Consider the following 25,500-nt stretch of genomic DNA (forward strand, 5'->3'; position numbering starts at 1 on the left):
ACTTTCCAGAAGCAAAACAAAGCAAACTTTAGCAAAATTAATATTTAGTGAGCTGTAACAGCACAAATAGCATACATATCCTCCTGAGTTTATGAGTATGGAAAGAAATAGATTGCAGCCTTCAAAAGCTGTAAGAGGTGTTTTTTTTTCTTAGCACAATAAAATAAATTCAATAAAGTTAATGCAATTATTCATTATTAACACATCAACACTGATACATTCAGCCAGTCCATTAGTGATGCTGGCACTGCATTTCCGTAACAGTCATGTTCTGAAAAAATGTCTGCCCAACAATTTCATAATGTGTACTAATAATGTGTACATTGAACAGAATAAAGTACCTATATATATAAAACAGGTGAATCTCGGGAGCCTACAGTGCCTTTACAGGCAACATAGACTCAAGCATCTGTACCCTCTCTCCCTTCCCCCTCTCCCATATCCATTCTGAAACAAGCAAACAATGCTATCACAATCACAAGTACACCAATTTCTAAATCACCTGTTTAGAATATGTACATGGCAAAAGCTTTATCCAGATATGCCAAGATCTCTTATGCATTCATGCTTATTTAAGTCCATACTTCCCTTTTGGAAGGAAAGGCTTTACACAGGAAAATGTACAAGCAACACATTAGATTCAATTCTATATTCCATTCAGAATTTATCTGAAATCTAGACACTAATTAAAATCTCAACCATTTCCAAAAAATATATTTATTAACAAGAAATCAAATATGAGCCCTGTTTGCTTTTCAGGGTTTCCGATTGACATTCCTTATAAAACTTTTATCACTTACCACCCTTCCAGTGTTTGCCTGATTTAGTCCTACTTAGCTTGCTTAGAGTTGGTCCAGAGAAGAGCAGCATCAAAATAAAAAGAAGTTCAAGCATTGTAATTTCCCTCTGTCTCTCTGATGATAACATTTCCGCAAGTTATTTTCCACAGGTCTTCTCTTCCCCCACCCCTTACATCTTTCCCCTCACTTTCTCCATTCAGTCTTTGCTTGGAAAGGAGTCATTAATCATTGAAAAATCAGTACACGGAGCGGCTTTGCCATTCTGAAGTAATATCTAGTGAAGTAGCCCTGAGGAACGCCACATCTCTCTGTGATCCAGCTTTTCCCACACACAACATGCAGCTAGTGCTGCTGCTGCTGCTGCTGTTGCTGCTGCTACTATAGGAGCTATAAAAGAATTTCGTGCTCCTCACTTTGGCTTCAGTGGGAATATATTCGTCAGCTTTCAGTGTGAGCGTGATTGAAAATGATAAAAACAGTAATGCCGGTGTCCAGCAGAACAGAGAAAAGATGTCAGGATTGTGGGGGGTGAGAGAAAGAAAAAAAAGAGAGAGAAAGAGAACAGATGAGAAGCAGTTGTACTGACAGCTTTAAGCTTGGCTGTCTGATCCTAATAGCCGTGCAACCAACCAAATTGCTCTTTTAAGAGTAATAAGGCTTCGGTGAAAGCTGGTGTCACTGCCACTTGGGTAGGTAACACCAGGCTTGAAAATCACCAAGAAAAACCTGCTCAAGACAACAACTGCTACGCCATAGTCCCAATTCAGAATGCTGAGGAGAATACTGTATGCACCGAGTGTGTTTAATCTCTATTGTGTGCGAGAAATTTCCTGCTTCAGACTGTCTAAATGCTCAAGACTTAGCTGCATGTTAGCAGTGCTTTACTTCATTCACCGTGCATCTTTAGAAGAAGGTTTAATCTTTGTTGCACTAATTATTCATAGATTTATCTGAAATATTTATGAGATGGAAAAGTACAGGCTTCTGGATTTTTTAAAAGAAAGTAAAGAACACACACACACACACAATCTGACCTGTTATAGCTATACAGCTACTAATATTTTGGTCTGTTTGTTTTATGTTTTGATATTGCTTGTCCCTATGCTTTTATAAAACAGGTTGTGAGGTGAAAACACAGTCTGCATCCATATATTTAGGGAGAATTTGTAGCAAAACCCCCACAAAAGATTCCTTCCCCATTTGTGGCCAAATAATCGCTCCTAGTTAATTAAGTAATAATCTTGTTTGAACTTAGCCTACCCCCCAACTCCAAAGCTTTCCAGTGGGAAAAAGTTCAAAGAACTTGAACTTTTCATAAAAGATGTTTCCTTCCCAAATGTGTGTATGTAGAGTAGATATTTTCAAGTTCATGTTCCTTGGTCGCACTTTTGGGGATAAGTAGTTGAAGGCTTGAAAATACAGCTATGTGGTTCTTCATGACACCCTAGAAGGAACTAGTGGATAGGGTTGGATATAAAATTACATATTTAAAGCAGGTAGAGTGTGTCTCTGTGCATGTAAAATTAAAACCATGTTTAATAGGGGGTGAGGTGCTACACATAGAGCAGTTTGCCATACTGCTTTGTGAAGTGCCTCCCCTCATGTTAAACACCTTGCCTAGATTACCTGCTGCTCATGCTGCTTGCCATCACACTGGAGTTGGTGTAGCCACCTATTGGTGGCCACACAAACTGCTGCATGACAACAGACTTACATTTTTATATATATAGGAAGATGCATATGTATGTCAATTCCATTAGAAAAAAATCCTATGGATGTAAATTGGGGAAATAAAAATGTCATGTCATTGAATAGAGAATGGGATAATAGTTTAAAATATCCAAGTCATGCATCTAAAATTATGTGGTCAGCTTTTAACCAAGTCTTGAAGTGGAACAGAAAGACTTCTCTCTTCCACCAAGGACATTACTTCTAATATTGCATTACAGCCATCAACTTTTTCAGATCTAGGACGTTATCTTCAGCTTACATTTTTCTACCTAGATTAGGGGTGGCTAACCCTACCCATTTAGGGACGCGGGTGGTGCTGTGGGTAAAACCTCAGTGCCTAGGACTTGCCGATCGCAAGGTCGGCGGTTCGAATCCCCGCGGCGGGGTGAGCTCCCGTCTTTCGGTCCCAGCTCCTGCCCACCTAGCAGTTCGAAAGCACCCTTAAGTGCAAGTAGATAAATAGGTACCGCTTTATAGCAGGAAGGTAAACGGCGTTTCCGTGTGCTGCGCTGGTGCTGGCTCGCCAGAACAGCTTTGTCACGCTGGCCACATGACCCGGAAGTGTCTCCGGACAGCGCTGGCCCCCGGCCTCTTAAGTGAGATGGGCGCACAACCCTAGAGTCGGACACGACTGGCCCGTACGGGCAGGGGTACCTTTACCTTTAACCCTACCCATTGCCTATATCTGTCCCCCAAAGTATTTCTATGTGGTCCTCCAAGACCTCCCAAATAGGTTTTCTGGTATTTCTAGATTTCCAAAATGTTTTCAGTCCTCAAGTTGAGTGCCACTTTTTATTTGTAAATGGGGCCTTTTTGCCTCCCAGGTAGCTCAGGAAACAGAAAGAAGAGGTTCCTGCAGTAATAGCAGCACTGCAAGGTTTTAGAGCTCAGGAAACAGGTGGGAAGTCTGTTTCCTGTTTGCAAAGGTCTTCTTGGAGTGTTAGTGCCCAATAAGGGAGTAGAGGCCCTTTTAAAAGATAAGAAGAGAGCTTCCCTTCCTTAATTTCCCACCCCAGAAAACCATATGTGTGTCTGAATATGTGTGGCTGTGTTTGTCTGAATGTGTCTGCATATGTGTGTGGCATGTGTGGTGAGTGTGTATTTGCTGATGTTGCTGTAGTTATTGTTGTTGTTGTTGTTGTTGTTGTTGTTGTTGTTGTTGTTGTTGTTGTTAAGCCTTCAATAGAAGGTCCAAGGGTAGGTTATAGCATATAAAACCACAATGAAAACAATAATCCCATCCATAATCCAAAATCAATAATTCATACAACACATTACAGGGAAGACACCAAAATCAATTCTTCAGTTTTCAAAGGCCAGGGTAAAGAGGGGCATCTTCAGCAACTGATGAAATCTGTAAAGAGATGTCTGTAAAGACAGACACACCTCACTGTGGGTGGAATTCTGAGCTGGGTAGAGAAACCTCACTCCCAGACTCCTGGTGACATCTCCCAGTGGATTAATAAAGAATCATTTTCTTGTGTTTTTAGCATATAAGTATGTGATCTTAAGTTTGTGAATGAAAACTTGCAAGTTCCTGGATGCTTGTAGGTTTTCCTCCGCTAACATTTTGATCATCAAGCACCCCTCAGTTTTGAACCTACACTTGGTCCTATAATTCATCACTTCCTACATTCTTTGGATAGTTTGTATTTCTTCTAATCACTGTGATTTCAGGACAATCACCTTCATTTCACCTGTTGTGGCAATGTGGCCACAATGAATGAAGGAAGGGGAAGGCAACATTACTTTTTCATGAGGTTGGCCACATCTTGATTTAGGGCTACCTGTGGCCTTGGCCTCAATTAAAATAAATAGTGCCTTCAGTTTGAGTAATGTGTAATACAAAAAGGATCTGAGTCTTTCCCAAAGATATATTTTTGGCCCCAATCCAGAATCTACTTATGATGCTAAGTAAAACCAATGAGATTCCTAAGCACACAAGCCACACACAAGTTTCAGACTCACTATCCAACTCTTAGAACTGAATGCAGATAATCCAGCCTCTGGAACAGCATTGTATCTGGACAACATTTCTGCAAACCAGTGTTGGGAAAGTGTAGTTTTTTTCTGCAAGTGGACTAAAGAACAGGCTGCTTCTGTTCTTTGTCCAGTTTCCACTTATGCCATCTAATTTTCTGTGGAGATTTACTACAAAAAAATGCATTTGATTTATATGCATTTTTACAGTAAAATACATCCATTTGGATGCACATCCCCTAAAATATTAATTTTGTATGCATTCTCCCCAAAACATTTATGTATGCTTTTCTATGCATTTAGCTATAAAACCCTTGTGAAATATCCCTTTTTGAATAATCCAATGATTGCATTCTGAGCTGCATATATGATCAAGAACTGTGAATTTGGTTGGTTTGCCTTAAACTCTCTTCCATCCCTACAGTGGGTAGGATGATGGTGCATAATTTTCTCTCACCTGTCATTTTCCCCTTCCAATTGCTTCCAGTTGCTTTCTTTCTATCCTCTACATTGTCAGAGTTCCAACATAGGCTTTACCTTTTCCTAATGAGCATTGAAATAGGTAGGGAGGCAGGGCAAGCCAGTATACTGCCTCACAGCTTATCATTTGAGCAACTGTGGCATCAACCCAGTGGCGGAGCTTCATGCTCCAGCACCGGGGGGGCAGCGAGCAGTCAGGGGCAAGGCTGGCGTGCCGCCCACAGGGGTGTGACACACATCCTGGGGGCATGGCACGTCGCCTGCAGGGGCATGGCACCCAGTGGGGGGAGCAGCCACGATGGCACCGCACCAGGATCACGCTGCTGGGGTGGTGTGCTCCCTCCGTGCTCCTCTTCCTCCACCAGTGCATCAACGTGTGACAAAGGCAGGAAAATTGTCATACAAAGTTCCTACAATTTTCTGAGTTAAGGGGATTCCCCCAGCCCCCCGCCCAGAATCAAATAACACAGAAAAGGGTGCTAAACTTGTGCTACATTCCATTCCATTCCAATAGTTTTCCAGAAGTGGCTTTTATACCTTGTGAATGCTCAAATATAATGCACAAAACAACAAGTAGGAAAATGTCAGGAGAATGGAATAAACTGCAGCGTGAATGCAGCCTCTAACTCAACCTTAACCTCCAATTCAGCCCAATGTTCCATTCACTCAACCCATAGAAGCTGCCATTTCTTTACACTATCTAACACCATTTTGAATTTTTAAAGGGCCCAAACTTCTATGCTATGCAAGAACAAAACTTTATTTTCTTTCTTAAGTAGTCAAACCTCCCTGTACAGTGCCACCTTGTGGTTTTTGTACTTATATGGGGAACACCACAAGTATGAATACTAGAAGAGCAACAAAACCAAGTAGCAGCAATGAAGAATATTTAAAGATTTTCATTTGAGATTACTCAGGTCATGCCCATTCAGGTACAAACCCCATGGGTATGTAAGTTCCACTTTTCTAGTGCATTGAGATTTTATACGCTATATCTCTGATTAAATATTCATATTGAATATAGCATGCAGATAAAACGTATCTGAATAGGAGTACGGGGGGAAAAACACTAACACCCCAATTTCTATATCAGATTGTCTGCCATCAGTATTTTCATTTCAACCTACCAGCTGCTGAATTTCTAGGTGAAAACAAAGGAACTCTTATCTGTACTTAGCAAAAAAAAAAAAGCCTTCAAGTCTGAATAAGTAATAACCGTTAATATACAAACTGCAATAAGAATGTCCCATTGATCAATGGGTTTCTCTGAACTTGGGCTCTTTGAGCAGTCTGTTGCTTGGAAGGCTTTGCTTGCTTTGCTGGTGGATTCAACTGTGCTCTTTTTGTCAGCTATCTGATCTAGGGAAACATTATTTAGCAATAAACCTAACAACCCCATCTTAGGTGGCCATTGTAAAAGACTTCACCTGCTTATGGAATTAATACATGCACATGAGATTATTGTTAATTAACACTAACACTTGTAAAGTAACTGAAAACCTTGGAAGGAAAAAAGTATTGAATGCTACAAGTAGATGTTATTACAAATTTGCACTCTACCTTTTTGATCTTCATTTTACTTTCATATTTCTTGCACTGATGGAGCATGTTTCCTGGGCAGCTCTTTCCTTTTTAACAGGAAGATCAAAGGCTCTCCACTCTTTTTGAATGATGCACCCACAAAATATCTTTTTAAGAAGCATCCATACTGTGGCAATGATTTCAAGAACTACAATTACTGGTAATTCAAGGGGGGAAATGGACCAAAACCAAAAGCAAAATGCAAGGAAGTCAGGTAAATAATTCAGGGTGTTTCTCCTGTCCTGTGAGTTTAGTTGTTCCAAGCTACACAGTAAGCATGCTGTATGTGTATTACAGTACATGCTCTTCTGGAGAGTTTTTGTAACCCTCAGGAATGGATTTCGCTCATATAATTCTTAATACAAACCTGGGGATCCTGCTTATAAAGTAGGGTCAAAATCCAAAGATGTCTACTCACTTGCAGAATCTGCTTATGTAATGGGACTTCTGCTTTCTCCTCTGCACCCTACAAACACACACTGCCAAAAACTGGTCCAGAAGGAGCCCCAGTTCTCCAGAAAAGGTTTCGGTGGTGCCAGGTGGGCTGCAGGCTAGCAGGAGAGGAAGAAGATGCCCCAGTGCATGAGCAGGTGCCTCCTTGCACTGTGTTGAATCTCACTCTAGGTCTTTGGCTACCCCTTTAAAGTAAAATAGATAGTAAAAAACAAAATGGATATGATTTATCCTGTGTACTTGAAATTCAGCAAGATCCAGCAGTTTGGATGTCCAGGCTATCAATCAGGTTTAGGACATATAGTGCTTGAGAGGTAATCTAAATGTGAACTAAATTGTGTAGTCTTCAATTCCACTTTAAACAGACAGTAAATTATTGTGACTAGGAACCAAAGGTGAGGTGCACATAGTAGCATCTGAATGCCTATTTACAACCCACTAGCCAATAATTAATTTGAGATGGTTCTTCATAAAGACAGATCTCAAGTTAGATTCAATGTTCGTCCAAAATATAATACTTGCAGACAAGGAGACCTCATAGTCCAAAAGGACTCCAAAAGATGCGCAATCGTGCACACACGCCCAGCACTGAACCCAGAAGTGACAGAAGACACCACAAAGCATGCCACTAAAAGGATAGAATGGGGTGGGGTGCACATACATCCTCCACCACTGTGTGTGGTAATCAGAAACGGAACTCCCACACAAAAATGGTCATCGACTGTTGTGAAAAAGTGGTGTGCTTGTTCTACAGGCAAAATGCTTTCCATCGGCAGAACATTGTTGCACAAGAGGATGGATAAAGTGGTTGCTGGTAACTTTGTTGCACCAAAGATTCCACAATCTGTTGTGCAGCGAGTTTCCATTAGCACAGCTGATGCAATGGGTTCATTTCTCTGTTGCATGTGAAAACCTAGCTAGCCCAAGAATCCTCGGACAAAGAATGTTAGACACAGCCCTATATATGTATTCTGATCCCCATTTCCATTTCCATTGATAGTATCTGCATGCTATGAAATATATGTCCCAAAGCAACAGGCCAGACTTCCCCAACCTCATGCTCTCTACAGGTTTCAGAATGCGGCTCCCATCATCCCTAACCATTGGCCACAATGGCTGGAGCTGATGCAAGGTGTTGGCCAACAACCTTTGTAGGGTAAGAAATTTGGGGATACTGAAACAGATTTCATGATCCCCTCCCCCCGATTCACCTACAAGAGCAACCTTATAAGCAGCTTTGTGCCTGGCAGTTTGTTTGCCTGTTTGGGTTTTTTCGCTTCATGTCTTCTTTTCTGCCCTTGCATACTGCATAACCTTTCTTCAGTCAAGAAGGATGCTGTAAGTTATAAAACTCTCTTCTAAAATTCAATGACCCACAAAGGCCTACAATTACTTTCTTTTACAGACTTTTGCACATTCTGTTCTCCTGTCCTTCTTCCAGGCATATAACAGATTACATAAAGGGGTCATTTCCCAGCATTTACCTCCTGTATTTTCTTAAGCTCAGTTTCCTGAAAGCAATATGCCATCTCTGGGTTAGATATAGCTAGCTATCACACGGATGCAATGGACCCTAATCATTATATTATCTGAGATTTTCTATATTTATTGCATTAGTATATTACTACTGATGCATGGTATGACACTAATTTTTTTAGTTAAAAGATCAGGAATTCTAAGCAATGAAAAATATATTACAGAAGGTGAATTTCTTAACAATTATTAGAGCATTTATTTCCCTCTGACTGCCATTTACTATCTAATCCTGTTGTCAGTAAAGTATGCACTAATTGTTAGACTTGTTCAGCGGGATCCCTGATCAGGGCCTTGCATAGAAATGAATTCTCTCTACCACAAAAATGTGTTTCAAAACTTTACTGCAGAACATTCTTAAATACTAGTTACAATAAGATAAACACAAAGTAACAAAGTAACTGATTGAAAACAAGCAATGATGTTCAGTCCATTATGCAGTTCAATAAACTTCCCTCTCTCTGTTCTCAGAGGGAGATCCTAAGCTTGTGCATCATTGTGGATCTACTCTGCAACTGCTGCTGCTGCTGCTGCTGCTGCTGCTAGCCATCTCCAACAAGCATACACTGGCTTTTCAAGTTTCAGCTTCCTGAAGCTCATGTTTCTATACTAGCCTTCACTGATGCTTTTGCCAGAGTGGAACTTCTTGGCTAAGGTAAACTTCCCTTTACAACATTTCAGATACAATGCATTCAAATACAGCATTTTATGTACACTAAAATTATGTACATAAAATTATGTACACTAAAACAGTAACATGCCTTAACCTTTAAAGAGATCCAGAACCCCATAATCCTGGCTGAAGCCAAACAGAATTTTAGTTTGACTGTTCTGGTGTGGATTGGCCTTGGATTATAACATATGCGAACTGAGAAAGGATAATCATACTTGTTAATTTAAATTTATATCTGTCAGGGGCTCCATTATCCAACAGGTTCTTGGTCATGATGAAGTCAATGTTTGAATTCAGAGAGTTCAGAAAAAAAAATTCACCAAGGAAAATGCTTCTCCATAATTCAAGTTGAGTCTAGGGCCTTCTAAATTTGGGCTTGTGCTCATGTTGTCTTGTATTGATTCATAGTGGAATTTCACCCACTACCACCAGTTTCTAGTCCTTTCTTCATTATTTCATTCTCTTTTTCCAAAACTGGCAATCATGGCAGAAAGGTCTTAGACCTCTGTGTCTCCTTTTAAGGCTTCTGCTTCCTACTCCCTCTTCCACCTGGGCTTCTGCTACAGCAGCGTTCCAGAAGGAAGGAATCCTGGGAAATGCAATTTTCTACCAATGCTGAGTCCCTAATATCTGCAGGGGTGGACCACTTTTTTGCAATCTCAAATTATTTATCCTAAAATGGGTACATCAAGTCTTCTGATTAACTCTTAATTGCCAAATTATTTGGTGGAAGAGGTGGTGGTATCAAGTTCCTAACCCTAATATTCCTCTAAAGCTTCTCATCTATTTTTAAGGTCATGAAATGACAGGTGCAACCTCCAGATGATTTTTGGCCAATTCATGGCTCATTTTGCATTTCAAGCATCCTCAAGGGCCAAGTACTGCTCCATCACAGTGATTGACAGTGAAGCGAATACAACTTTGACAGTCATAATTACATTCCTGTCTCTGAGGACTGCCATCAATTTGACTCATTTATGGTAACTTTTGAAAATATTTTCTATACTACAGCATATAATTGTTAGCCTACTTGTACTGTCAGGTAGGGCAAATTAATCATATAAAGTTGGGAATTATAAATGCTTAGGACACCACCACCCCGGGTTTCCTTTTCTGATATATGATGAGGGAATGTAAAAGATACAATAGAAGCTGGTCCATCAGGGGAAATGGGATGCTTAGTCTTCTTCCTCCTCTCCCTTGCTGGGTGATGCTACAGATGATGTGAGGACCAGGGGGGTTGACCAGTAGCCAGAGCATTTGGTGCTGCTGCTGGTTTCTTTGTGAGGAACATGGTGGTTGGAAGCTGCTGCTGTTGTGTCTTGAGCTCATCAAACATGTCATATGGCCTCAGAGTGTCTCTAATCCCATGGATTATTCTGAGGCTGCATTCCATGGAGGGGTCAACCTCTACAATCAGACCATTTGCATGCTTTGTGATGTGGAAGAGTTGAGAAAATTTCTGCAGGTTCCAGCTTGCTGGCTCATGTGCCATCTTCATCCTCTTCTTCACATTCTGAACTTGATCTGACCAGTTCTTCCAGTTCTTCAATACCTATTGGCCCTCAATTAGCTATTCCACTTCTTGGATGAGGTCAACAAAGCCATCACCACCCACTTACCTGATCATCTTCACAGTGTCCTCAACTTCAGTGGCAATGCTTGGAAATCCCTTGAAATCATGCACACATCCCTTCTACAAGTTACGCCAGTGTGCATCCACTGCCAGTTTGATATAAATGATGCAATGAGCAATGTTGAAGAGAAACAGCAAATCACAAAAGAATTGCTTTGGGGGGGGGACAGCCTCTGTTTGTAAACTCCGTCTTCCGTTCTCCAACAATGTAGGGCGGGGCAGGATGGGGCCAGAAGGGGGCCAGCGATCGACCGTGATTGACAAAAACATCGCAGAGATCTACCAGAAGATCGCGATCTACCTGTTGGACATCCCTGATGTAGATCATACAGAAGAGAGTGTCATGTAAGCAGTATTGAAGCACTGAATAACACCTTTATCCAGAGGTTGGATGAGGGAAGATGTATTGGGGAGGGGAGAAAGTCAATCTCTACCTCCCTGTGTGCAATGTGGAATCCCTCAGGATGCCCCGGAGCAGTGTCCGCAAGCAGCATCACTTTATATTTTCCTTTTAGGGCATGGGAGTTGGAGATCTGTACAACAAGCCTGTGTTTATTAAGTGTCCGACCACATTGCCACAGATCAGTACAATCACTTGATCCTTGGCAGCTTTGAAGCGGGGAGCATGCTTTTCAACTTTGGCAATGTTAAATCTGCTCAGCCATTTTATTCCAGAAATGCCCCATCTTTTCTGCACTGAAGACTTGCTCTAGAAGATACGCCTTATTGTCCAGCAGCCACTTCAGTTGGGCAGGGTACATGTTTGTAGCCTCTTTGTCTATAGATGCAACCTCCCCTGTAATTCAGTCATTTTGAGCTGGCTTTAAATTCTTTGGCAGACTGGTCCCCATCTGTGATGGAAAATTTAAAGTGGACATAGAAGCTCAGAGCCTTTCTGGCCGAAGATGCTGCCACCCACAGAAACAGATTTCTAGTTCATATCTTCCTTCCAGCCCAAGTTCAATACCTTATTCATCTTCACCAAAGCCTTCTTCCACACTTGGCTGGTCAACGTTGTAGTCAGTGGTGTGCTTGCTGCCACAGTCCCATGGATCGCCTTCTCACACACCTTGATGGCATGGATGCTGGACTCGTTTCAGCCACCCCACCCTCCGCTTCTTTGTTTTCTCAGCAGCTGTACTTGCCTTGCATTTTGGGGCCATTCTGCAGTCTGAAGCTCTGCCAACCACCTGTTCCACACTACAAACCCCTTTGATGTTTTTCTGGCTTCCTTTGATCACTCTCTCCAACCACCTCTTCCACACTCCAGCCTCTACTGATGTCTCTCCAAACCCCTCTGCAAGTCTCTCTGGCCTCCTCTGCTCACTGTCTCCAACCACCTTATCCACACCCAAACACTCTTATGAAGGCTGCTGGGATTGCTGGCCATTTTATCATGCTCTCCTTCCACCCCCTTGCCGCCATGCTTATAGTTTGCACCCCATTTTCTATCCCCCCCCCATGCAAGCCATTTTTGTGGCATTTTTTTAAAAAAACAACTATTATTCTTTTTCAGAAACGCACGTAAAGCTGTGAGAGTGTATGTTTAATAAGTGTAAGATGCAAGTTACCTATACACACACAAACACACACACACACTGAATTTGATATACTTCCAATGAATTTGCTCACTAGTAACTGAAAAGAATATCTAAGGGCAACTGGTCATTATTTTTGAATGAATATGTGAAATGCTTTAAAGACGTTTTTCATTGGCTCATCACTTGTTGTTTGCTGCCCTGGGATCTTTTGGGAGGAAGGGTGGAATATAAATATATTGAATGTATAGATAAATAATTTTTTTGTTCATCTTCTGGAACAGAACTATACTCAACTGGTTTTTTATTATTATAAAAAGGTAACTATTTCTTTAAAGAAATGCAACTTTGAGTTTGAGTGGCTTTCAAGCATTTCAGGTTTCAGCACTGGCAGTGACAACTCAATTTCAAAAACAGGCCTGCATTGCTTGTGACCTGCACCACCCCCAAGCAGCCTCGTATTGTGACATTCCAAGTGCTGGACAACTGTGTGCTGTCACAGGCAGGCAGCAAATAAAACAGGTTGAGCTCCTTGACAGCCACCATACATGCATTGTAAACTGAATTTGGCTGTCCAAGTCGGAAATCTTATATGCCTGCAATTTTATTCTGTTTATGGCACAATGTTTCAGGAAAGTGCAACAAATGAAATTTATATGGCTTGTCAAAGACTGACGATGGAACTTTAGTTATTCTAAGAATTTTCTGTGTAGTAATTGAGCTGGTTTTGAATCAGTGTCACACCACCCTCCTTAAATCGCCACCCCACTCTGCTATAACTATAATCCCTTCAGTGTGGATTATTTCTTTCATTACATCTGGGAAATGCAAAGCATAATTCAGGTTCGAAACAGCAAATCTAGTTCATATGTTATTTGGAAGTGCATAAGCTACTGTGCTGTTTGAAATACACACACTTAAATCCAAATTCTTTTATGGAAGAAAACATCACTGGAATTTATTAAGGCTGCAGTCCTATACAGTCTGAGTCTGTCTGAGTTTGCTGGGATCTCCAAAGTTCCAAGGCAAACCTGAGAAATCAGAAGCAGCTTGATTCAGCTCTGAATCTTTCAAAATCTGCCCAATTTGGCTTGGGACACAAGATTTGCCTCAGCCAAATGCACACCCCTGCTAAATGGCTCAGATACCAGGGTACCTTCAATGTAAGCTTCTGTTGTCATTAGATTTGATTCGCTGGTAGTTCTGTTTGTTATTTTTTGAATTGGATATTAATTCTTATTTTATATGTGTAATTATTTGTAACCATTTTCATGAATTGTTTTCATTCATGCTATTGAAATACAGAATTTTGACTTAACTGATACGTCTGTGTTGAGCGGAGCTAGTTAGCATCCATCTGTCTCGGGAGACAATGGAAGAATGTGCCTTTGGGGGTGAAGTCAAATTGTTGGAGAGTTATAGTGTCTGTTGTGGCTATAGAGACCAATATTGGAGAGACATATTTGTTTCAGCTGAAGGCTCTATATCATAGAATCACAGAGTTGGAAGGGACCAACCCCATGCAGGAATATGTAGTAGTCTCATACAGGGATCAAACCTGCAGCCTTGGCATTATCAGCACCATGCTCTAAACAACTGAACTATCAATACTAATGCAGGAGTACCATGAGTGGAGTAACCACATTATAAACAGTCTTACAGATGAAATTCCAAACTTGCCTTTTACAGCCACTATTTAAATTCTAATATTTTAAAATTGGGATGCGGGTGGCGCTGTGGTCTAAACCACTGAGCCTAGGGCTTGCTGATCAGAAGGTCGGCAGTTCTAATCCCTGTGATGGGGTGAGCTCCCATTGCTTGGTCCCCGTTCCTGCCAACCTAGCAGTTTGAAAGCATGTCAAAGTGCAAGTTGATAAATAGGTACTGTTCCAGCGGGAAGGTAAATGGAGTTTCCGTGAGCTGCTCTGGTTTCGCCAGAAGCGGCTTAGTCATGCTGGCCACATGACCCAGAAAAACTGTCTCCAGTAAAGCAAGATGAGCACCTCAACCCCAGAGTCATTTGTGACTGGACTTAACTGTCAGGTTATCCTTTAAAGATAACCAACATCTTTAATTGGCCTTGGAAAAAATCAGAAGTACAGGTAAAGCAAAATTGGTAACTGGAGCAATTTATAGAGCGCAGTGCAGTACTCCAGTGAATAAGTTACCAAGCATGTTTAACAGTGATAAGATCAAGTGGGCAACAGCAACAACCATCTAGAATGAAAATGCACCAAGTTTCATTCTAGTTAAGGTGTCTTTTTAAAGGCTTCTAGGAATTCACAACAAAAAAATGTAAAGTCATTCTGACCATGAGACATATGATCTAGTCAATGACATGTGATTTGGTATGTGGCAATTCACCACTATTTAAGAAGGATGTCGACCAGCTGGAACGTGTGCAGATGAGGGTAATCAAGGTGATCAAGGGTCTGGAAACCAAGCCTTATGAGAAACAGTTGAAGGAGCTGAGTATGTTTAGCCTGGGAAAGAGAAGACTGACAGGAGCTATGGCAGCCATCTTCAAATATCTAAAGGGCTGTCATGTAGAAGATGGAGCAAGCTTGTTTTCTCCTGCTCCGGAGGGTATGGCTTGAACCAAGGGCTTCAATTTACAAGAAAGGAGATTCCAACTAAACATCAGGATAAACTTTCTAAGTTTTGAGTAAGAGGTGTTTGACAGTGCAATAGATTCCATTGGAGGGTGCTGCACTTTATTTCATTGGAGTTTTTAAATCAGAGATTGGATGGCCATCTGTTATGAATGCTTCATGCTCCTGCATTTAAGGGGGATGACCTAGATGACCCTTGGAGTCCCTTCCAGCTCTACAATTCTATGGTTCTATGAATTTCCATCATCTCTGACCATTGTCCATGTGGCTGGAGTTCAACAACATACAAAGTGTCACTGTTTCTCTCACCCTTGGTTCATAGAATCCAGCACTCCATACACACACTATTGTTTCTTTTTTATTATAAATATCTAGTCTCCTTGAAGCAGAAAGCCAAAGTTTTCATATGGAAGTAATATCCATTGCAAATACTCTACAGATTTATACTAAACAAATATAATAAAACACATCCCTGCTACAGTGGAGTTTATGTTTTCAGTGGGATTTTAAAGTTATTGAATAACTCTGAACATGCTGATTGAGCTAATATTCAGGTATTCAAAACAGTTCTTTCTTTTTCTTGATAGTTTTTTCTTCAGTGCACTGGACTTCTGTACCAAAGGTACCACTTAATGTGACAACCATTACTACATGTCAGTTTTCAACATATCAACTGGCATTATTGAAGAAATCATTGCTTTGATACAATTTGCTCCAGGCAGTGGGCCAGAGCCAAAAAGCATCACATATAGGTTAAATGTATTTTGATCTGCCTTGTACATTAACAACAGAGGGAGGCTATTGTAGCTTGAGAATTGAGCATCTGCTACTGAGGAGTGGGTTGGCATAACACAACTGAAGTGTTTGCAGCATCAACAGCAGAACAGGCAAAGGAATTTAACTAAGTGCAAGTACTGATAATTACCAGAAATACCATCCAGGAATGGCCAAGTTCTCATTGAGGTGGTAAATTCAAGACTGGGCTGTACTACTTGAGGCTGAAGGTGGTTGTAGTCTATATATAAGCAAATGCTGCCCAGTGCAAAAATAATTCATGAAAACAGAAAACTAGAATGTTATGGAGCAGACTCTCTAATGGACTTTCTATGCTAAGTGGGTTTTTTCCCCCATGCATAATTTTATAGTCTTCTATAACGTCACCTCTTACTCATTTTTCTTGCTAAACTAAAAAGCTCCAGACATAAGAGAGAGAATGAATTGCTGTGCTTCGGGTCAAAGGGCTGCTCCTTTAAAAATCCCTATTCTCCAGCTATGGGGTGGAGGGTTGCTCAGTTAGTTGAAGGAACCATATATGGGGGTGGAGCCTTCAAGGAGCAGTCACAGTCTAAGAGACTACAACTCCCATTATCCTTTGTCATTGGTCATGCTGACCTGTTAAGTGGCTGCATACACTGTTGGCCTCTTCCTCTTCCTACCAGCTCTTGATGACTGCCCAACTTGCTTTTCCAGAAGGATCAAGCCCACCAGGAGAAGACAGAAGACCTGCACCATTCTTCTTCCATATCCCCCTAAGCAGGCTGCCTGGGTGGCTGATGCATTTCAGATAACAGCCAGATTGCATCAGTCCAGATCCTGCATGGTGCACCAATACTTTCCTGAAGTTGTATGTATCTATTAAAGTTATGGCCTGTTTCATTCCACTTGCTTCTCTCTGTGTTTCCTTCTTTTCCTGCCATGCACTGCTCTTTCCTGCAGCATGAACATTTGTAGCTCACAGAAGACAGTAAGGTTAAAATTTCAATCAGCTTGAAGCAGCTTGATGAGTGGAGATACTTTGAAAATAAGATATCAGAAGGCAACTGAGAGGGCACTACTGTAGTAGTACATAAAGAGCAGGTTTCTGGTTCAAGATTCACCAGGCCTGAAATCCATTTATTCTTTAGAGATCAGGAGCTACACCAAGGTAAATAAAGGCGGTATATAATTGGCAGGCTGTTCCTCGCCACACTTAACCAAATAGTTATGCAAAGTGCTACACCTCTATAAGTGTACAATTTGGCACAATGTGGATGATGGCTGTGAGCCCTGTAAATGCCTGAGATCATCGCTATGAAGAATATTGCACGTGGCAATTTACATTCTCATAAGCAATTTGTCTGCAAATGCAGACCTCTTGTCACCTGGCAGCAGCTTCTCTGGATCACAGCCATAAACTGAATAATCACATTACAATACTCTTTACTACTTAAAAGACACTCTCACACTATACTCACTCCGTAATTGTTTACATAGATATATCAAATGCCTTGCATAGGTTGGATATCTGGGTGAAGGGTACAGCCATACTCATTTTTAAAAACTGCCTAAAACATGATGTATCAAAATAATGTAATATCCATCACTCTGGTTTAACAGTACAGTGTAAAGGATAAGGGTATAATCCTATGGTCCCTTGTAGAGTGTTTTAGGGGCCATTGCAGATCTTCCCCTCTGAGGATGGAAAAGAGGGGCCATGGATAGGGAGGAGTACACTCCCGGAGGCTTCCTTTTTCTACCCACAGAAACTTCCATGTTTGACTTACTTCTGTCATCAGCATTCCAATGGCAGCAGGGAGGGAAAGGGAACATGTTTGGATCCACTGTATCCACAGGATCCAATAACTTCCCATTCCTCTGACATACCTTGGTAAGGGAGAGACAATACGCCAGACTTGGAGCCCACATGATTAATTTTCCTTCTAGCCACCCAACAACTTTTGTTCTGTGTGGCAACAAGGATGGGGAAGAGGACAACTACACTGATTCCTAGCTCACCTCAGACACCCACAAGCACAGTGGGAATCTATCCCATGGAAGCAACTAGTGTTTCCATCCAATGGAAGGGAATAGTGTAAAAACAAAGGTGTTCCCCCACTCCCATAACACTTTTCTGTCTCCCCGCCTCCTGCAATCTCCAAAGCTGAGGGCAGCTTGGGTGCAGTGGATGGGGGTGGACCTTGAAGCCAGAAGATTCATATCTATAGGATTCATTAGCCCACTGCATATAGTTTTTCATTCAAGATCACAGATCTGCCAGGCATCATTAATCATGAGCAGGAGCTTTGTACATTTATAATTTTCTTTTTTTAAAAAATGGAGGTACATATGGACACATCAACAAATCTGAAAACATCATTGACAACTGTCTTTTGAGAAAAGAAAATTTTGGTGTAATTGTATGGATTTGGCTACTGTATATCTCTCTCCTTAAATAAACCTTATTCGTTCATGAGATAAATACAGTATGCTGAAGACAAATAAATCAGAGAGTGGCCGTTTTCAGAAAGAGGATGTTGTTAAATCTGCATTGCTCTTTAATAAGTTCCAAAGATTACTGCTTAAATGCTTGAAGTCAAGCATGCATTTCAGCATGCAAAACCCAGCCACTACTTCCTTGGATGGCAATAATGAAGAAGTCATTTATGGGGGTCACAAATAATTGTACTCACAGATCTGTTCAGCACATCCAGACTTGGCAAGTTACTACCATGTTCATATACCATGTTTCTGAACAATGCTTTTTTTATCAAAGTATGCCATCATTTCTCATAAATATGTCATTTTAAATGTACTGTTCCTACATATAAAGATCAATTTTCATAAGCTATAAATGCAATACTTGAAAAATGATGGTGTAGGCACACTAGACAGAGTATGGACCGAAAACCCTACTGTTCAAGTAGATGACTTTTCTCTCTAAATGGTATTCAGTAATAGGGTATCATGGTAGTAGTAGTATCTGATCAGAATACTATATAAGCTCTTCATATATTTTAGCATGCAGCAACAAGCAACATTAATTATATATTTCAGCTTCTTTATGAACATGAGAAAGATTGAAAAAGCCTCAAGCTGATGCCAGATTGAGAATGTATTGGATTTTTTAGAAAATACATTTTGAAATATTTATTTTGATAAGAAGTTATATGAACCTGGACACATCTAATCTACAATGTGTGCAAGAAAGATAATTTGCTGGGAAAACACATCTCCTATTTAGTCTTTTATACCATTCATATAAAATACTATACAGTAGCAAGGAATGAAAACATGATACATATTTGAGACATGTAACGAAGTCGCAACTTCATTAAAACCAAGGAAAGGCTTAAGAGAAACTTCTGCTCTGGGTACCTGAACAACACGACTCCAGCTTTGAGCACCATTTCAGGGTTTCAGCTGACTTGTGTCCATCCTCTCCTTCTCACCTTAAAGATGAGACCAGGACAACATCTGAGATCTGCATGTAGTGGCACATCGTTCAGAGAAATATCCAGGCACTCGGTTCTGTGCTGCCTCACAATTTCCTCTCAAGCTGGTTGGCAATGAATAGTACGTTGGGGGAACATCTCTTCACTAAGTTGGTGCCCCTTAGTGTTCACTATGACAGCTAAACTACCCTTGCCCACGTCACCCGTCATGGTGACAAATTCAATTACTTAGCCAGCTACCAATCCACACCCTGGACCATCCTACCAGATCTGCAACAGGCATAGTTTGACTAAAGTATGTTGTTTAACTGAATAACTAGGTGACATGTTGTTTTTTAAATGATTCCACTCTGCCAAAGTCTCCCATGTTCAAAATTCAAAATCTGTATGATCTGATTAAAAAAAATTGAACCATGGCTACACCACAGAATTACATTTGCTGACAGACTACACAATAGGCCAAGGACAAAGCTACCCCCAACCAAACATGATGTGAAGAAGTGTTTACATTTAGGTTTATTAGATTTACATCACTTCCCACTGAGGAGTCCCAAAGTGATTTACAATCAAAATAAACAATACAATAATAAAATCACATAACATTATGGGGGGATGATCCCACTCAGTCATTTAATGTAGAAGTTAAACAGCTTGGATGCCCAAATCACATTGGAGATTCCAAGGAGCTGAGCAACATCCTACAAGTGCCACCTTCTGGAGATAACCATCTGAGTATGAGTGGAATCACTGCAAAACAATACTCCCTACCCCCTACGCTAAGCTCAGACTCCCCAGAGGCATACCATGATGGATGGTATCAAAAGCCACTGAGATGTCAAGAAGAATCAAAAGGGACACACTACCTCTAACCCTTTCCCAACATAAGTCATAATATAGGATGACCAAGGTGGTCTCAGTGTTAAAACTGGGCATAAACACTGATTGAAATTTATCTTGAAAATCCTCATTATGGCCCAGAGGATGTGATGGAACCCTCAGTAGCCTTCTGTGGCTGAACCACGTTTTGAAGATAAAATCACTTGTATCTGTAGGGACCTACACTCTATTATAGCAGGTCAATTTCTCCATGTTCTTTGGACCAGAATCTCCACGCCACACTATAAAGCTCCACTAAATGAGACACCAAAGATGCAATGGAGGCAGTGAAGTAACTTTTCTTCACTGCCTTCAATGCCACAAACTAGGCTTGAGAATGAGCACACATTTATACTTGATTGCATTCATTAGGAGTTTTTGACCACTTCTACTCCAGCCATCTTCCAACCTGATACATTTTCCTTAGCTTCAGTGTATATCAATACACCACCTGGGCCTGGCAAAGTGGAAAAGGGCATACAGTGGTGATCATGGCAGACCAAACCTGTCTGCTGGAAAAAAACCCAGAGCTATCTGGAAACCTATTCTAAGGGTATATCACCCTAATAGGTCCCCCACTTTTGTGGGCGGGGTGGGGTGGGGTGGGGAAAGACAACTGACAACCTAAATCTCACTGAGAGGTGTTCTGACCATGACAAGGGAACGGTGGTAAGATGGAATGACATTGTGAAAGAAATCCCATGATATGCTCCAGCTTGGTACTCTGTTTCATACATTGCATAATGACTGCACTCCCAGAAAAACAATGGAAGAAAACGGCAATTTGAAAACTACATTTTTATCTACCCATGACATCAGTAGCTGGAATTAAGCTACCAATGAATTATTTGTAATTACAGTCAACAGCTCCCATGGACATAGACTCTTTCTCATTGCCCTCCCACTTCTTCTTTGCAGACCTTTCCATTTGTTGATGTGTTTTTATGAGCAGATTGCTTCTAATCCCCCCTGAGGGTGATTATCTCAGGATAACCACACCTTCTGGGCTTGCTTTCAAGGTATTATATGAAATACTATGTTGTGCCAAAATATGTTTTGATTTTATGCTGCAGAAAAGGAAGCTGCCAATTAAAAACCCAGTATCTCCTAAAGCCAGGTTGTTCTATTCATGCCCCTTTTGGAATGGTCATTGTCAGCCAGAAAATCACATTAAGTTCAAGAACTGTTCTAATTAGCTGTGTCAGTCAAAAAGTGAGGTGTGGCGGGAAGGAAATACTCTCACAAATGCAATAACATGTTGATGTATGAGAAAGCTAAGTCCCCCAAGGTAATGTTTTTTGCCTGAAAAGAATAATTGCAAACCACTTCCAATAGCAATCATGAATTAGGTTTGTTTTGTAGCACATCTCCACAGCATAAAAATAACAGTAGGGATGGGCTGTATCTCACATTATGTATTTCTGCCTGAGGCTCCTGAATTTTTCAAATGTCCACTGTATGTATTCCATGCTTCTATTAACCAGCACAGCATAGTGTAAGCCAGCTTGAACATATATGTTCATCACTTGAGATCTCCTGCTGTATGTTCAACAATGTACAAAGGGGAAGCTGTATTAGTCTGTGCTGCAGCAAGAAACAACAAAGAGTCATGCAGCAGATTAAAAACCAACACATTATGGCACAAGCTTTTGTAGACCACTTGATGAAATCTTAACCACAAAAGTTGATGCCTTAATAACATTTGTTAGTCTTCCAGGTGCCAGAAGACTCCTTTTGTGTTTTTGCATATGCCATGGTCCCGCAGATAAAATACCACATTTTTAAAAAATTTATTTAGACAATTGCTTATGTTTTAGGGAGAGATCGCCAACATCTCTAAAAATATCATAAATAAAGATAAAAAACAAAAACACCACAAATAAATTCCCAATTATTGGACACAATTAACAGCTAAATAAGTAATCCTCTTAAATATTAGAATAAAACATTACACATTAAAATTAATTACAAAAAACATGTAAAAATTCCAAATATTATTTTAAAAAATGTATTACCACAGGTTACCCATCCTTAAGATCCTTCCATTGTAATAAAGATGAGAGGACCCTAGCCTGTGAATGCCTTCAGGCAGAGGCCACCAATGGGCACATTTGAATTTTGAGAGAATGCTGGAGGCACCAGTCACAAAATGGTCGCCATTGAGGGAGGAGGCATGGCATAATACAAAATGGCTGTCATGGGTAAAATCATATTGTGCCAGTGCTGTGTCATTCAGATGATTTCCAGATCCAATTCCAGCCCATTTCCAGGCCTAATTCAAAATATTATTAATAACCATTATATTTCTAAACGGGTTTTGACCAGATTTTCAGAAGTATCATCTCTTTCAAAGTTATGTGGAGTTAAAGCCATTTTCTGAGTCCCTTCTTCAGATGTCTACAGCAAATAAATGGAAGCAGGTGACAACTAGTGGCACCCTTGTTATGGAATGGCCTCCCCAGAGATGCTCACCTGGTATCCATGTTGTCATCCTTTCAGTACCAACTGAAAACTTTATCTCCCCACCCCCGGCTTTTCATTCTTTTTAATGATTTATCGACCTTTCGGATACTTGTGGAGTACTAAGATCTGTGAATATTTGGTGCTGCAGTGAGCTTTGTTGTATTCATCTTCTGCTATAGAATTTATGATGTATTAGTGTTATGCTGCATTCGATTTTACATGTTTATGGTCTTATTTTTGTATTTAATTGATTTTAGCCTCTATTTATATAGCACCTCTATTGGGTGCTATATAAATGTCATAATAAATAAACAAGTAAGAAAGTGCTTCACAGGAGCTACCTCTGATCAGAATAAGACCCAAGGGATTACCACTTCCATGTGGTGTGTAATGAGATTACATGGGTGATTACACAGGTATTTGCCATGATTTGGCAGCCCACCAAGATGAGGTTCCAACTTGACTGGCTCTGTTCCTGCATCACATTATTCATATGAATGCCACTGCAGTGGAAACAAGTCCATGTTATAGAAACTATCATGGAGTAGAAGTGTGGCTCAGTGGTAGACCACATGCTTTGCATGCAGAAGATCCCAGGTAGGACTAGGAAAGATCCCTGTCTGAAATGCGAGAGTACCACTAACAATCACTGTAGATAATAAAATTCATTCATTCCAACCAAGTAGTAAAACAATACAATTTAAGTTATATACTGTATTGACCTGAAGCTGCCTCTACCAAGTGGGGGCTGGCTGGGACTCACAGGATTTGAAAGCCACCAGGTTGGCAAAGGCTGAGCTAGAGGACCAATGGTCTGACTTGGTATAAGCTTTTTATGAAAATAATGCAGGTCAGTTTTACTTTGCAAAAGATTCAGCCCAGGGTTCATTTCAAACCATTCTAAGTTTTATCTCATATATGACATCATGAGTTGTTCAGAAAAGTACCGTAAATAGTGCACATCATACAAGGTATATTTGAAAACCTGTCAGGACTATTTTAATCTTTGTTAGTAACTTCTAGAGGAACATGGATAATGAAAATAATATTAGCAATGTGAGCAGAATTTTGCCTGCTGCTGGAAAGCTTGCTGGTATCTTTCACTTTCAGGTGTGAAAGGCACTGAGCATAGCAGCATAATGTAACATGTTTTGATAAAAAAATGAAAAGGTTAATTCAATGCAAAATTAAATGGTGATGCATTTTTAAAAAATTAACTTTTAGATATCTGAGAGTAAACCTGGAAGAAAGAGAGGGGAAAAAACAACCTGGAATAAACATCTAGTTGATATATGGCTCTATGATGGTTAATATGAAAACTGGGCAAGCCCTTCTTTTTAGTGTAATAAAACCTGTACATTATTATGAAATATGAACCACTGAAGTTAAACCACCAACTGCAATAGGTACAAGAACACCCACTGGTTACAGCTTGGAAGACTCAGCAGAGGTATGCAGCTGGGTACAGACACCATTAAAATAAATGCTATCAGTAACTGTACAAGCTTAAATGAGTCTATGGCTATAAATGTAGAACACGTAAATTAATGTCTGTCTGCATCATTATCGTGTAGCCTTTTGGCAAAAAGATGTATGAGTCGACTATAATCTAAAACTATCTAAATAATCATGCATGCAAGCATAACTACCCTCCAATATGCAAAAACTGCAACGTTAAAAAATCAAACATGCTAAAAATGTCTCTCCCCCCCCACCCCACTTTCTTTTTTAAAAGAACATTCAAGGTACATGAAGGGTTGAAAAGTAATAAGGTCTGAATGACTTAGTGATGGCTGTCATAAAAATCTGGCAAGCTATTCTATTTACAATATGTAATAAAACTGTCACATGTAGAATTTATAAAAGCATTTGCCCTAGAAAACTAAATCTTTTTGCCAAGGGCAAGTTAATAACCTCTGTGGTTCATTTGAATATATGGGCAAAGATATTTGGCCTAATAGAGCATTGAATTGGGCACCTTGTAGCTCTTCTGTCAAAGAAAAGTTCAACTAAAACACATATCCTAGATTAGGTTTTGGATCCATCCCTTGTTCTCTGTATACAGATCACAAACTGCTTGTGCTAATTAATGTGCTATGGATACACCCATGCACACAATAAGAGATTGGACATTAGCTTTTTATAAGAAATTCATGCTAAACATTTAAAAGTAATGCTGCTGAACTTCGGAAGTACTAAATTTAATGCGCAGCTTTTGTTCTCAAGATTACGAAAAGCTTTCCGGTTTGAACTATTTAAATGCCTAGTGCATAGTTTGACATCTAGGATTTGCAATCCTTTTAGAAAAATAAATCCAGGCTAAAAAATTTGCATTTTTATAAATTGAACTCTCATAGATGTCTTTACTTCATGTTAAGCTCAAAGTGAATCCTCAGTCAGTCTGCCATGGACATGAGCTCAAAGATCTGACGATGAAGGAAGAAATCATGATTTAAACTCATTTGCCTTCTCAAGACTCAAAGAATGGACAGAACTGTTTCCTGTGTCACCATCTAAGTGGCAGGGGACATGGATTTCAAACCAGTATCTCTGGTTCCTCCATGGAGACACACTAAGGACCAGGCAAATGGCCCATCTAGTCCAGCATTCTGTTCTCACAGTGGCAAAGCAGATGCTTGTGGGAAACCCACAAGCTGGACATGAGTGCAAGAGCACACTCCCCTCCTGTGGTTTCCAGCTAGTGATATTCAGAAGCGTCGCTGCCTCCAAGTGTTAATGATTGATTACAAAAGATAAAACCCATTTGCAGAATTCTTATAAATGATCCAGCTTAATTACAGAACAAGAAGTTACAAGGGTGGGGGGAGTGACTTGAAAGAGCAGCCTCTTCCCCTAAAAAGAAAAAAAATCCTTTCATGTGAATCACAATTCCCTCTACATTTCTTGGCACAAGTACAGCAGGCAAATTGAAA

At 40.3% G+C, this 25,500-nt stretch overlaps 1 protein-coding gene across 18 annotated transcripts in view; it reads right to left on the reverse strand.

Annotated features, from left to right (window-relative positions):
* Window positions 1-25,500, reverse strand: part of ROBO2 (roundabout guidance receptor 2) — a 968,715-nt gene that overhangs the window by 821,875 nt on the left and 121,340 nt on the right. For 17 of the 18 annotated variants that reach the window (XM_053386491.1, XM_053386489.1, XM_053386490.1 and 14 more), the window contains exon 1: window positions 801-942. The exons of the other annotated variant lie outside the window; for it this stretch is intronic. In XM_053386491.1, coding sequence (XP_053242466.1) covers window positions 801-927 — 127 coding nt within the window. In that variant the 5' untranslated portion in view covers window positions 928-942. Of the gene's footprint in view, window positions 1-800; window positions 943-25,500 lie in introns of those variants that run through there. 18 annotated transcript variants of the gene reach the window in all.

The sequence above is a fragment of the Podarcis raffonei genome, chromosome 4 (genome assembly GCF_027172205.1).
Source record: "Podarcis raffonei isolate rPodRaf1 chromosome 4, rPodRaf1.pri, whole genome shotgun sequence".
NCBI lineage: Eukaryota > Metazoa > Chordata > Lepidosauria > Squamata > Lacertidae > Podarcis > Podarcis raffonei.